Source organism: Pseudophryne corroboree, chromosome 1 (assembly GCF_028390025.1).
Source record: "Pseudophryne corroboree isolate aPseCor3 chromosome 1, aPseCor3.hap2, whole genome shotgun sequence".
Classification (NCBI taxonomy): Eukaryota; Metazoa; Chordata; class Amphibia; order Anura; family Myobatrachidae; genus Pseudophryne; species Pseudophryne corroboree.
Window position 1 is genome coordinate 773,943,323 of NC_086444.1, and position 14,405 is coordinate 773,957,727.

Genomic DNA, 14,405 nt, shown 5'->3' on the forward strand with positions numbered 1-14,405 from the left:
ACAATGCTGCCATCCTGCAAAACAGGACTTAATTCCTACTCGTGGGTGTCGTTAGGGGACTCTTTGTGCTCGCCCTGCTGCAAGCATTCTGGTGGGTGGGATGCTGCTGTCGGGATATGGACAGCCGGCATCCCACCTGCCGGTAAATCATACTGAATCCAATTAGACAAGATCCTGCTCTGCAAAACAGGACAAAAAATAACTATTGTACTGCATTAGTTACTGAATGCGGAAAACATAAAAGCAATAATAAAAACACACTACATTTCTAAAACACTTTATTTTTCAGATTTCCATTGTCTTTAATAAACAACTAGAGATTCAACAACATCAATTAGCCTGGAATAACATACAGATGAGAAAAAGTGAGCATTCAATTAAATTCTTTAGTCGTATTGCTCTTACGGTATCATTATATAAAGAATGCAGTGCTGGAATTAAACAGAACATTTGGAAGAATTGTACTTTTTTAGCAGTCACGTGATTTAGTAAAGTGGATGTAGTCTTTTGAGAGAGATTGTTAAGCGGTATCTTTTGCTTATCAGGATACAGCTGTAGAGAGGCAATTGGGCTAAAATTAAAAAATAATGAATGGAGACAAGCAATACAATGATAACTTTGTGCTGGTTATTTTTCTTTCTACAAACTCATTATTAGGTAGTGATATATGTGTTTAATTTTCACAATGTGTATTAAAACTATGAAATTGACTTCACTTACACCCCTTTTTCCAGTGCCCCAATAATCTGGGTTATTGCCTTGTCAACCAAGGTCACGACCCAGTAGAGAAGAGTACCTTTAAAAGCATAGGGAGAGCTGGTCATCAGCAGAACAGAAACACTGCACATGGGTGCAGAGTGAAAGAGGCCAACACAGGATAACCCGGATCAAACATGCAGTGGCCAAACATGCTCTGACCTTGGACTGACCCGGTTTGGAACTGTGTTCCAAAACCCAGGTTGTATCCGGGATTTAGGTGGAAAAGTGGTATTAGTGTTTTTATGAGAAAATTTACTTTCTCTGTCTCAACATCTGTGATAAATTCCCCATCTATATTTTGCAATAGACAAGAGAGACTACGTTGGATACAAACCAATAATTTTGATATAGTTTTGTCAATTCCGCAGATGTCCAGCAGTTAGTGTTTAAATCATCATTTTGCTTTGTATAATTTAAAGAGAAAGCCCACATACATATAATTATATTGATTATTTCCATTGCCCTGGGATACAGCAGATGAGCTCAGGACTCTGTGTAGTGTGTGGATACAACTGTAGCCATATAGCAGAAACCCACGCAAGCATGGGGAGAATGTACAATCTCCACACAGTTACTGTAGGTCCATGGTGGAAATCAAACCCATGACCTCAATGCTGTGGCGCAGTAATGCTAACCATTGCACCATCCATTGTATTTGGTTGTTTGTGGAAAACACACTACAAGTCCCTACAGGACTTTAAAAATGACCAAAAATTGTGAGATTGGATTTTTTCATGCATCTCCAACTTTATGTGTTAAGGATGTATATGTTGTCTTCCAAACCATTGTATCCATACAGGCTAAGAACAACAGATTAATTAACATACATTGATTTATCCTTATAAGAACATACAATTATTGTGATTCAATACATTTGTAGATTGCACTAAGTAATCATAATCGTCTGCATTAAATCAGACACTGAGAAAGAATGGTTGCTTTTCTGTTTGGTCTTTCAGTGAACAGTTTTCTACTACATTCAGCAAAGGGTTTGGTAGAGTGGCATTAAATGTCCCCTTCAGCACGGTGTCCTTAAACATTGGGCTCAACTGTTGAGAAAAAAAAACATATACTATGTATTAGTCTTACAGGGCTTCCAAACATTTGTGATTTCAATGATAAAGCAACCATACTGCCCTGCCTATATAGAAGAGACCACTGAAAAGTTTAATGACATCCCAAAGGTGAGTATCGGGGTTCACTGTTAGTGTTAGGGCCGCAGGGGGTGGTTTTTGGTTAGGCACTAGGGGGAGTGGGTAGCCCCAGCCGACAACCCCCAAGGGTTAGCCATAGCTAGGGTTAGGGTATGGGATGCTGTTGTCCCGACCGTTCTGGTTTCATATGTATTCCTTTTAACTGATTGCTCCTTTAAATTTAGCAGGACACTCATCAAAATCAGGATGGTTCCTTCATCGCAAAACCTATTACATTACCCAATTATTTTTTTTTACCACCTGAATGCCAAATATGGCAGGTTCATATGAAAGATGCTGGAAGGGCCACAGAGACACTTGGATGACCTTTGCTACACCTAATTGTGGCCTCAATGATTACAGTGTGTGTTGAGGGGGAATGATCATGGCATCTTAAAGGGCTTGGTTACGCATTCCCCTGTACTGCCCCCATCTGTGTAGGTAATATCCAAAAATCCTGGATTTTTTTTTTCAAATGGACTATGATGTACATAAACTTATGTAACCCTTGTTTGCTTACTACTGTGTAATGTACATGATTACCTTATATTTCTATCAATGTGCCTCCACCCAAGCAAATATTATTTAGGGCCTGCCTGGATAAACCCTATCTAAATTGTGTATATTAACTGTCAAGTATATCTATTGTTGTAACCTTATATACTTTAATTTATACCTGTTATTCTTCTCATTTCGGGATCCAAGAAATTCCAACAAAACATCAATTACAGTAAGTATTTTAGTTTTAATATATCAACACTCTATTTTCATGTTAGAACATTTAGAGCACTTTATACACAAATGGGCATTTATATTCTATACTAATCCTCAAAATAAACATTAAAATTACCTATACATGAAAATATGCATGCAATACAAAAAATCCATATTTCCTATATTGATTGGGTACTCATTAGTCTGAATAAATGCGCAGTTAAGGCCCAATATGTTAATAAGTGGATGCAGTAGTTGTAATCCAATTTAAACTTGTGATGATCCCCTTTTATGAAGGTCTATAGTCTGTTAATCCAGCTAGCAACTGATGGTGATGCAATCCTCCTTCCACTGCCAAGAGTAGAAATATAATAATTTGTATCCAGTGGACTGTAAAATTATACTTTCTGCTGCTGGGTACACTGGGCTCCACAAGGAATGGACAATGGGGTGTAGAGTAGGATCTTGAGCCGAGGCACCAACAGGATCAAAGCTTTGACTGTTCCCAGAATGCACAGCACCTATATCACCCCGCCTCCCTGCACAGGATCTCAGTTTTGTAGTTGGTGCTGCAGTAGCAGGCACTTAACAGAGGGGCTGCTCCAGGCAGCCCTAAGAAGAGCTTTTTTTCTGAGGAAAAAAGTGAAGACTTCAAGGGCAGCAGCAGTGTTACATGTCAGTGGACATTCACGGCTGCAGCTCCGGCTCTCCCCAGCGGGGAGGGGGCTTGGTGCGTCAGGTTTTATCTAATATAGGATTTTCACAAAGATATATTGTATTACGTATTTTTCTCTGTGTTTTAGTCACCATATCTCTTCTTTATCTCTGCTGGTGCTGACTACACTGCGCAGGGGTTTGGGCTAGAGGTATTGTGCTGCTGACAAATTGTACTGTGTTACCTGATACTGCAAGTTATATCATGTCTGCTTCTGAGGGTAACGGTTCTGGGGCTGAACACACTGCCGGTGTTGCTGAAGCCGCAGATATCTATGAGGAGAATATAGCAGCTTTGGGCTCTGGTTCTGGGGGCTCCTTGCCCCCCAGTGGGACGGTGGCAATGGGGGCAAATAATGACCCACCATGGGCCGCTTTTTCCACGCTTCTGCATACGCTAGTTCATAAACTAACACCCCCTATGGGACCCCCAATGCCAGTGCAACCGTTTGTGGTCCCTGCAGCCTAGCCGCCGTGGGCGGACGATTTATCTGCTCAAATAAAGAAGTTGAACCAGTCCATGACTACTAAAAAGTCTGACCGTCGCTCGCCTACATCCAAGGGGTCCTCTAAGCGAGCGCTTGTCTCCTCACAATCCACTGCTGTCACCGACACCTCGTCGGATGAAGACGGCACTTACACTGACCCCACAGGTTCTGACTCAGATACGGCTGATGGGGAGGGTGGTTCACATGTGGATGTTCCTGATCTTTTGGAGGCTATAAAGTTAATTTTACAGATTACGGATGATCCCGAGCCATCCGTTCCTCCTAAGAAACCAGATAGGTTCAAGCGTCAGAAGGTGATTAAACAAGTTTTACCTCACTCTGACCACCTAATTGATATACGTCAGGAACCCTGGGAAAACCCGGGTACGAAGTTTGTGCCTCAAAAGAAGATGCTGGCTCACTATCCCCTCGCACCGGAGCTGTCTAAGAATTGGAAAACGCCTCCTCCAGTGGACTCACATGTGGCTAGGATGGTGGTTTCCTCAGCTCTACCAGTCACCACCATCACGTCTCTAAAAGAGCCTACGGATAAACGTGTGGAGGGTTGTCTGAAAGCGATTTACACCCTCACGGGTGCTGCACAAAGGCCCACTATTGCAGCTACTTGGGCTGCAGAGGCCATTGAAGCATGGGCCTTGGAGTTAGATGCTGAAATCTCCTCTGACCATGCTAGACAATGCTTGTCTTATATTGTCACAGCTTCTCGTTATATTAAAGAGGCGGCTTCTGATGCCAGTATCCTGGCAGCCAAGGCCTCTACTACGTCAGTCCTGGATCGCCGGATATTGTGGCTGAGATCCTGGTCTGTGGATCTGGACTCTAGAAAAACCCTGGAGGTACTCCCTTTTAAGGGAGATATTCTGTTTGGGGAGGATTTAAATAAGATTGTAGCTGACTTGGCTACTGCCAAAACTGCCTGTCTGCCAAGTACTGCTCCTTCTGTGTTGAAGGCTAAAGGTCAGGCGTACATCAAGCATGCCCGCACTTCCAAACCTGGTAAGCCTTAGCCAAAAAGAGCCTGGGTGGCCCATCAGCTAGCTTCCAAGACAGATAAGCCTGCCGCATGACGGGGTGGGCCTCCCTCTGGGGGATCCCAGGGTGGGGGGCCGGCTTCTAGGGTATACCCAGGAATGGTTGAAGACCACTTCAGATGCCTGGGTACGGGAAGTCGTGACTCGAGGTTACGCCATAGCCTTCAAAAACCGACCCCCTCATCAATTTTGCCAGACAGATGTCAGACAGACAAAGGCAAACACTCTACATTTGGTGGTACAGACCCTCCTGGATACAGGAGTTGTAGTACAGGTGCCTCTTGCGCAGAGGGGCCGGGGGTACTATTCTCCGCTGTTTCTAGTCCCGAAACCAAATGGGTCCTCCCGGCCCATTCTCAACCTCAAGGCATTGAAAGATTTGTGAAGGTTTCCAAGTTCCGGATGGAAACCCTTCGCTCTATAGTTCTGGCCTTGGAACCTGGGGATTTCATGGTCTCCCTGGGTTTACAGGATGCTTACCTGCATATTCCTATAGCAGTGTCTCATCAGCAATACCTGAGATTTGCGATTGGCAACTGCCATTACCAGTTTTGGGCGTTACCTTTTGGTTTAACAACGGCTCCGCAAGTTTTTACAAAAGTCATGGCGGTGATGACGGTGGTACTCCGCCGTCAAGGGGTCAGGATACTGCCGTATTTGGAAGACTTGTTAATCCTGGCAAATTCCCCAGAACTTCTCCTGCGTCATCTAGATGTGACGGTCCGGTTTCTGCAAGCCCATGGGTGGCTCATCAACTGGAAGAAGTCATTCCTGATCCCTGCTCAGAGCATGGTGCATCTGGGAGCACTATTGGACACTCACAACCAGCGGTTGTTCCTGTCTCAGGAGAAAGTCCTGAAACTTCAGGACAGGATTCGTTGCTTCCTATCTCGTCCGCAAGTGTCGATACATTCGGTGATGCAGGTGCTGGGCCTCATGGTGTCAGCATTCGACATGGTGGAGTACGCTCAATTTCACTCTTACCCTCTCCAGAGGCTGATTCTAGCCAAATGGGACGGCCTGCCTCACCGGATCAGGTCTCGAATAATCTCATTGACTCCGGAGGTCCGTCTGTCGCTGCTCTGGTGGCTCCGGGACCAACAACTGTGCAGGGGCCATCCGTTCTGGATATCCGACTGGGTCCTGTTGACGACAGATGCCAGTCTAAGAGGTTGGGGCGTGGTGCTGGAGCAACACTCCCTTCAGGGGCGGTGGACCAAGGAGGAGTCCCTCCTCTCGATCAATATTCTGGAGTTATGGGCGGTCTTCAAAGCCTTGAACCTAGCCCAGCATTTAATTCAGAGCCGTCCTGTTCAAGTACAGTCAGACAACGCCACCACAGTGGCTTACATAAATCATCAAGGCGGCACTCGAATCCGCCTAGCAATGAAGGAAGTCTCACAGATTCTACAGTTGGCAGAACGCCATCTACCGGCCATATCGGCAATATTCATTCTGGGGGTCCTGAATTGGGAAGCGGACTTTCTCAGTCGTCAGGACCTGCATGCCTGCGAGTGGGGCCTCCATCCAGAAGTGTTTCTACTTCTAGTGGAAAGGTGGGGCCTTCCAGACGTAGATCTGATGGCGTCTCGACACAATCACAAGGTTCCGGTCTTCGGAGCAAGGACAAGGGATCCTCAAGCAGCATTCGTGGATGCGCTGGTGGTACCGTGGAGGTTTCAGCTGCCGTACGTGTTCCCTCCGGTGTCACTCCTGCCCAGGGTAATACGGAAGGTCAAGCAAGAAAAAGGAATTCTGCTTCTCATAGCTTCAGCGTGGTCCAGACGGCACTGGTTCTCAGACCTGCAAGGCCTATCATGAGAGCGTCCAATTCTACTTCCACAATACCCAGACCTCCTCGTTCAGGGCCCCTGTGTCTACCAGGACCTAGCCCGGCTGTCTTTGACGGCGTGGCTCTTGAAGCTTCCGTCTTAAGGGCTAAAGGGTTTTCTGAGGCAGTCATTCAAACTATGTTGCGGGCCCGGAAACCGGCTTCGGCTCGGATTTACTATAGGGTCTGGCATACTTACTTTGTTTGGTGCGCATCTATCGATTATGACGCTTCCAAGTTTAGTACAGCCAAGTTGTTGGCTTTTCTTCAGCAGGGCCTGGACTTAGGCCTGCGTCTGGCCTCCCTCAAGGTTCAAATATCTGCCTTGTCGTGTGGTTTCAGAGAAAAATTGCGACCTTACCTGATGTGCATACCTTTACTCAGGGCGTGTTGCGTATCCAACCTCCCTATGTCCCGCCTGTGGCTCCTTGGGACTTGTCGGTGGTTTTGGAGGCGTTACAAGAGTCTCCGTTTGTACCTCTTGGTTCAGCTGACCTTAAGTGGCTTTCCCTTAAGGTGGTGTTTCTGCTGGCTGTTGCTTTAGCTAGAAGAGTGTCGGATTTGGGTGCCTTGTCCTGTAGTTCCCCATATCTGATATTTCACCGTGACCGGGCAGTTCTTAGGACTCGTTGCGACTATCTACCTAAGGTGGTTTCTTCGTTCCACCTTAATTAGGAGATTGTGGTTCCGGCACTTGTTTCTCCTGATCTGTCTCTCAAAGAGCGGTCTTTGGATGTGGTATGGGCTCTCCTATTAGGAAATCTGATTCTCTTTTTGTTGTGTTTGGGTTTCACAAACGGGGCTGGCCTACTCACAAGCAAACTCTGGCCAGATGGATTAGAATGGTGATTGCACATGCTTATATGAAGGCTGGTCTCTCTGCTCCTGATCACATTAAGGCCCATTCTACTCGGTCTGTTGGACCTTGTTGGGTGGCCCAACGTGGTGCGACCCTTGAACAATTGTGCAAGGCGGCTACGTGGTCCTCTGTGAACACGTTCATAAGGTTCTATGCCTTCGATACTGCCGCTTCCCAGGATGCTTCCTTTGGATGCCAGGTTCTTGTGCCCGCTACAGTGCGTCCCCACCCATAAGGAACTGCTTTAGGACATCCCCATTGTCCATTTCTTGTGGAGCCCAGTGTACCCCGCAGCAGAAAACGAGTTTTATGGTAAGAACTTACCTTTGTTAAAACTCTTTCTGCGAGGTACACTGGGCTCCACAAGGCGCCCACCCTGATGCACTTAGCTTCTTTGGGTTGGTATGGCATTAGCTGCTGACACGTCTCCTGTTGTGAGAATGCGGTGTTGTGGCTACTACACGTTGTTGTCTCTTTTCCTGCTACTGCATTGGACTGGTTAACTAAAAACTGAGATCCTGTGCAGGGAGGCGGGGTGATATAGGAGGCGGCGCTGTGCATTCTGGGAACAGTCAAAGCTTTGAGCCTGTTGGTGCCTCAGATCAAGATCCTACTCTACACCTCATTGTCCATTCCTTGTGGAGCCCAGTGCACCTCGCATAAAGAGTTTTAACAAAGGTAAGTTCTTACCATAAAACTCATTTTACTCTGTATTGTTTCAAATCTCCATTTCCTTAGTATATGTCATATACCACAGCTGTATAAAATGTCTACAATAGCCTTTCCCTTCCTTAAGTAGGTATCATATGACAATGTACAACTGATGCTGCTGTAGTTAATTAATTGCAGCTTCTTCTTTGTCCATTGATATTACATGTAGACAGTATGATGCATATATACAGCTGACACAGTGAAGATCATCAATATTGGTGAAATACCAACTGCTATGCTTGCTAAAGGGTCAATCGCTTCCCCAGCTCTTGACTGAATATAAGTCTCTTGCTGTATTCCTACACAGAAGCTCTTATACAGTCTTAATACAGCAGTATTTTCTTATACAGTTACTTAAATTTACTGCTAGCCTCTGTACCTGAGCTAGTAGCTTGGTTTCAGTAACTACCAATCAACCACCTTTATGCTAATTTCCTGGCTTGGAATGGATGTGGTAGTGTGTGATGCTTGGCTTCAGTAACAACCAATCATCTGAGTCTATGCTAATTTCCTGGCTTGGACTGGATGTAGTGGATTGTGATGCTTAACATCAATCTCATGCCTCCTGGGACACAGCGCACTGGCAGTCCTCGTCTGTCCTTCAGCTCTCCCCCACTCTGCTGTCTGGCCACTCCACCAACTCTTCTAATTGGCTGCGTCTGGAAACAGCACTGCCTGATGCTGCCTTGTTAGTGTAAGGCTTAGTAAACCATACAGTGACACCTGCCTTGTGGTAAAGTTTAGGGACTTAAGACTCCCATTCCACATTCTTGCACCACCTCTGAAGCCTCCTCCCACTGTTTACAGCATTATGCGGGCAGAGAGGCTACTGCAGAGAGGGCAGGATCTCCATTCCCAACACTCCGCGGCCTCTGGTGTCTGGTAAGCGGACCCTGTACTGGCGCTATCTCCGTTCCCCTCCGCGTCTGCTCTGTTTACAGCCAGCTCTGTTTAGCAGCGGCTTACAGGGTGGATGTGCGCATGACCAGGGGTATCAGCAGACTAAAGGTGGGTACACACTGGCCGATATATCGGCCGTTCTCTTGAACAGCCGATATATTGCGGGTCCGTCGGCCAGTATGTACGGGCGATACGTCTGTGAACTCCGTCGTTCACAGACATATTGCGTCGGCCCCGCAGCACAGCTGATGGCCAATATATCTACCGATATTTTGGCGCGTGGCTCTGTGTGTACGGGCGGTCGGCCAACTGCCTGTACACATGCTGCGGCAGCCGGCGGTGATTGACAGCTGAACTGGGCGGGTGTGTGTACACGCCCGCCCAGTTCATGACATCAGTCCCCGAAGGATCGGGCAGTGTGTATGCACAGCACACTGCCCGATCCGTCCATAGATATATCTGGCGATCAAATGATCGGCAGATATATCTATCAGTGTGTACCCACCTTTAGAGCTCCATCCATGTATGAAGTCAATAAAAACTGGTGAAGTAGCACAGTGGAGAAGTTTAGCATAGGCAACAATATGCATCTAAAGAATATTTTTTACAGTCTAACATTTTGACTATTTTAAAAACATCACACGTCATCCTGTTTACATTTGATGCCCAAAACCTACCAATGCATATTGGACTGGCAAACTGATTTATGTTTATGTTTTTTTTTTTTTTTTTTTTGTGTGTGTGTGTGGGTGGGGTGCCTTATTTTTTTATTTTGATTTGTTAGGCCATAGTCCCAATTGGTCATTGCGCTGTGTGTACCCTTGATTTTAATCAATTTACACATACTGACCTAATGTTTTACATAAGTTACACAGATTCAAGAACCTCAAACTCCAGCATTACAGCCACTTGGTGATCCTGAGGAAACACAAGATTAACTTGTGCTAGTGGGGAGCGTCTTTTATATCCTCCCTGTCACCGGCGCGAGGGTCTTCTCTCTGCACACAGCCCTCTGATTACCGGCGCGCGGGGATCCCTCTCTGCACATGGCCATCTGATTTACTGGCGCGTGGGGGTTCTTTGCACACGGCTCAGTTCCTTGTCAGTGGCGCGCGGGTCTCTCTCTATGTATACCGCCCTCTGAGTGCGGGTACACTATTAATCATTAGTCTATCTTTGTCTAGTCTTCTCTACTATCCTTCTGTCCCAGCACAACACCCAATAAATTCAGTGCAGCATTAATACACACTTCCCTTCACATTAATAAATTATACATATATCAAATAATAAATATCACTATTTATATTATTATTATACACAGTATACTCTATATGTACATCATTCAATACATTTGATAAAATAACAATTAATTTAGTGCTTACGCTACACTTAAAAAAAAGTAAACAAATTGAGACTATATAAAAAGCTAAAAAAAACTGTATATAGCATCTCCTTTTTTGCTCACCAGGTGTCACTTCTTGTCTATACTTTTTTAAGGGTATTCCATGAACTAGGACTTCACAGCTGTAACTTGACAAATCAACAGTTTTGCTGATGAGTTTGTTTTGATTAGATATCAGGTGGGGTGATCAGTTATCAATAGGCCCCAGATTTTTGGTATCTAAAAAAGTAAAATTACTTTTTTCAATCCATGTGTTAGGATTTTATAGGTTTTAAAACTGTTACTTTAAGAATTTATATATTGTATTAAAATAAAACAAAACCATGCAAGACATCATTATGGTGCAGATGTATTAACCTGGAGAAGGGATAAAGAAGTGATAGAGCAGTAATAAGTGCAAGGTGATAATGCACCAGCCAATCATTATGGATTTGAAAAATGTCAGTTAGGAGCTGACTGGCTGGTGCGTTATCACCTTGCACTTATCACTGTTTTATCGCTTCTTTATCCCTTCTCCAGGCTTAATACATCTGCCCCTATGTTTGAAACGGAATACATACTGAACATATTACTGTCGGCTGAGATGCTGGCTATCACGATCCAGACAGCGGGATCCTGGCCACCAGTATGCCGGCAGTGGGGCAAGCGTTAGAAAGCCACAGAGGGAGAAAAGCCTGTGGCGCTGGTATTCCGACGCCACATTTCACCGCCTGTCGGGATTCCGGTGTTGGCATTGTGACCGTCAGGATCCCAATGGGTGGTCTTGTGATTGCCTCCCATTAGAAACACTGTGCCTTTATTACAGATGTGTCTTGCTACTTCCTTGCAGAGATTGCTCCTGCAAAGCGCTATGCCATGGGAGGTTGTGATTCACAGCTACGGCTTTCCCATAAAGGATTGCAGGTGGGTGTGTGCATACGCTTGCACACGTGAATCTTGGAAGCTGGCAGTCGAGCTGCCTACGCTATATGCAGCAAGGATGTAACAGGACACATCTGTATATATTGTATGAAATACATATGAAAACTACTCATTCCACACATCTCCACAGAAAATGTATATAGATTCAACTTAAGTAACAGAATTAGATCTTTTTAGGTTCTAACAGTCGAAATAAGTAATTTTAGGTCCTGTAGAAATTAAGTATGTTATTTCCTGGTACATATAAGGAAACTGAAACTTTGAGTGTAACGGGAAAGGATTGGAATAGGTTAGAACCCCAAAATCCTGGGCTTAGTCATTATCAACTGTACAATATATCAATATATATTGACTTTACTGTTCTTTATGCTTGAGATAGTTACACACCTGAAAGATGAGAGGAACGATTCACAATATTTTTTTACGACAACTATCCAGAGAACATCCAATTTCCTGTATACACACTACACAATTATAGTTTCTATATGAACAATACATTTCTAGAGGGAATGTTTTTACATGCAGTTTGTCAGACGATGTCTGTACACAATGCATTTACTGCATGATACTGGCTTGTTAGGACCGACAAACATTGGGCAGCACTCCTGATGTCGGGAGCCAATCTGCTGGATTTGGGAATGACAGCTCCAGATGCTGTATATACATTTTGCAATAATCAGATTGACCAGCCGAGAATTGGCTGATCAACTTCTTGCAGTGTGTGTGCCTAGGGGGTAATTCAGACCTAATCGCTGCTGTGCATTTTCACACAGTGGGTGATCAGGTCCAAACTGCGCATGCATATGTGCAATGAGCAGACGTGTCGCATGGGTACAAAGCGGATCGCTGCTCAGTGATGGGTTTGTGCGACGGATCCGTTCGCATGGGCGATTGCAAGGAGATTGACAGGAAGAAGGCATTTGTGGGTGGCAACTGACCGTTTTCAGGGAGTGCCTGGAAAAATGCAGGCGTGTCCATGCGTTTGCAGGGAGGGTGTCTGACGCCAATTCCGGTACAGGACAGGCTGAAGTGATGGCAGCGGTTGAGTAAGTCCTGGGCTGCCTAGAGACTGCACAAAATCTGTTTGTACAGCTCTGCTACACATGCGATCGCACACTTGCACAACTAAAATACACTTACCCTGTAGGTGGCGACTATCTGATCGCAGCAGTGCAAAAATTGCTTGCTAGCGATCACGTCTGAATTAGGGGGGTCATTCTGAGTTGATCACTAGCTGAAAATGTTCGCTGTGCAGCGATGATGCATAAAAACGGCACTTATGCGCATGGGTATGCGGCGCAATGCGCATGTGCGACGTACTTTCACAACGGCCGATGTAGTTTCACACAAGGTCTAGCAAAGCTTTTCAGTCGCACTGCTGGCCGCAGAGTGATTGACATGAAGTGGGGGTTTCTGGGTGTCAACTGACCGTTTTTAGGGAGTGTTCGAAAAAACGCTGAGTAGGTCTGGAGCTACTCTGAAACTGCACAAAATTATTTTGCTGCCGCCCTGCGATCCTTTCGTTCGCACTTCTGCTAAGCTAAGATACACTCCAAGGGCGGCGGCTTAGCGTTTGCACGGCTGCTAAAAACAGCTAGCGAGCGATCAACTCAGAATGACCCCATAGGTCGCTAGTTTTACAACTAAATGCTTCAATTGCACACATGTCCAAAGGGACTTTTAAATAGATTGGCAAACACACTGTGACAGTTTAAATTAATCAGTGCCTAAAGCAAGGGGGCACACATAAAAGAACTTGCATAAAAACAACACATTTTTCTATGTAAACATAAACTAGTGAAAGCATACAATAGTTTGTATTAATGCCCAAGATATTAAAAACAGCAGATTTCAAACGTACAGCAGAGTTGACATGAGTTTCCCAGCAGTACTGTATCTCTATGACTGGGAGCTGTCACAGATTAGATAATAGCATATGTAAGAGATGGTAACAGTAATGATTCACCTTTCACATGAAGGTTGTGCTCTTTTCTCTGCTAGATAAGAACCTATTTATATTATCGAGTATAAAACAACAACTTGACAACTGGCATAGCTACCAGAAAGGCTGCTTATGTAACAAAAGGTTGTACAGTTATAATAAAGAGTGCTACAGCAAGTGGAGCTTTGACAATGCTAATTCTTATAGAATATAAGCAGATAAACATTGCTGTTTAACAACAGAGTAGCATATCAGACAAACAGGGAGTTAGAAGCAGCACAAACTAACTAATTGGAAAGTAGGACTGATGTAATAAAAAGTGACTAGGGGGAGAAAGGATTTGCCACTTGCATTTCAGATAATACTACTGGAATTGTAAAGGTAATGAGATGCAAAAACTGCTACATTAACTTGCATATAATGTAGTGTCATAACTATAGCAATTAAGGCATGTAACTATTAGCAGGAACCTGCATATTGTCCACGCTCAATAAAAATAGGCTGGTTTTACAAGTGAATAACAATCCTGCTTATTGGCTAGTTTATGCTATTACTAGAGAGCACAAGTGGTGGGTAATATGAGCTAATCACAGGAGTATTATACTGAGTTATGGCATGTAGAGCACATTCATATTTCACCATTAACCCATTATTATAAGCATAGGATATCACACAATTTTCATATTAGCCTGGTTTTTATATTTTTTTCCTATAAGTCTCAGTTATATGAAGGACCCATATTCTCTGATACTTATTGCTGAAATACTCCAATTGTACACTTATATAAGCAAGTTACAGTAATTACAACATACTCAAATATTAATATATTATTGTTATAAATTATTTATTATTATTACTGCATTTTTCCAAACACTCCCAGAAAACGGTCAGTTGACACCCACAAACGTCTTCTTCCTAT

The 14,405-nt window shown here is 44.4% G+C and overlaps 1 protein-coding gene across 3 annotated transcripts in view; it reads right to left on the minus strand.

Annotated features, from left to right (window-relative positions):
- Nucleotides 1–301: 301 nt before the first annotated feature.
- STPG2 (sperm tail PG-rich repeat containing 2) overlaps nucleotides 302–14,405 on the minus strand; it is a 1,528,785-nt gene continuing 1,514,681 nt past the window's right edge. For all 3 annotated transcript variants that reach the window (XM_063917581.1, XM_063917565.1, XM_063917572.1), the window contains exon 14: nucleotides 302–1,808. In XM_063917581.1, coding sequence (XP_063773651.1) covers nucleotides 1,674–1,808 — 135 coding nt within the window. In that variant the 3' untranslated portion in view covers nucleotides 302–1,673. The remainder of the gene's footprint in view (nucleotides 1,809–14,405) is intronic.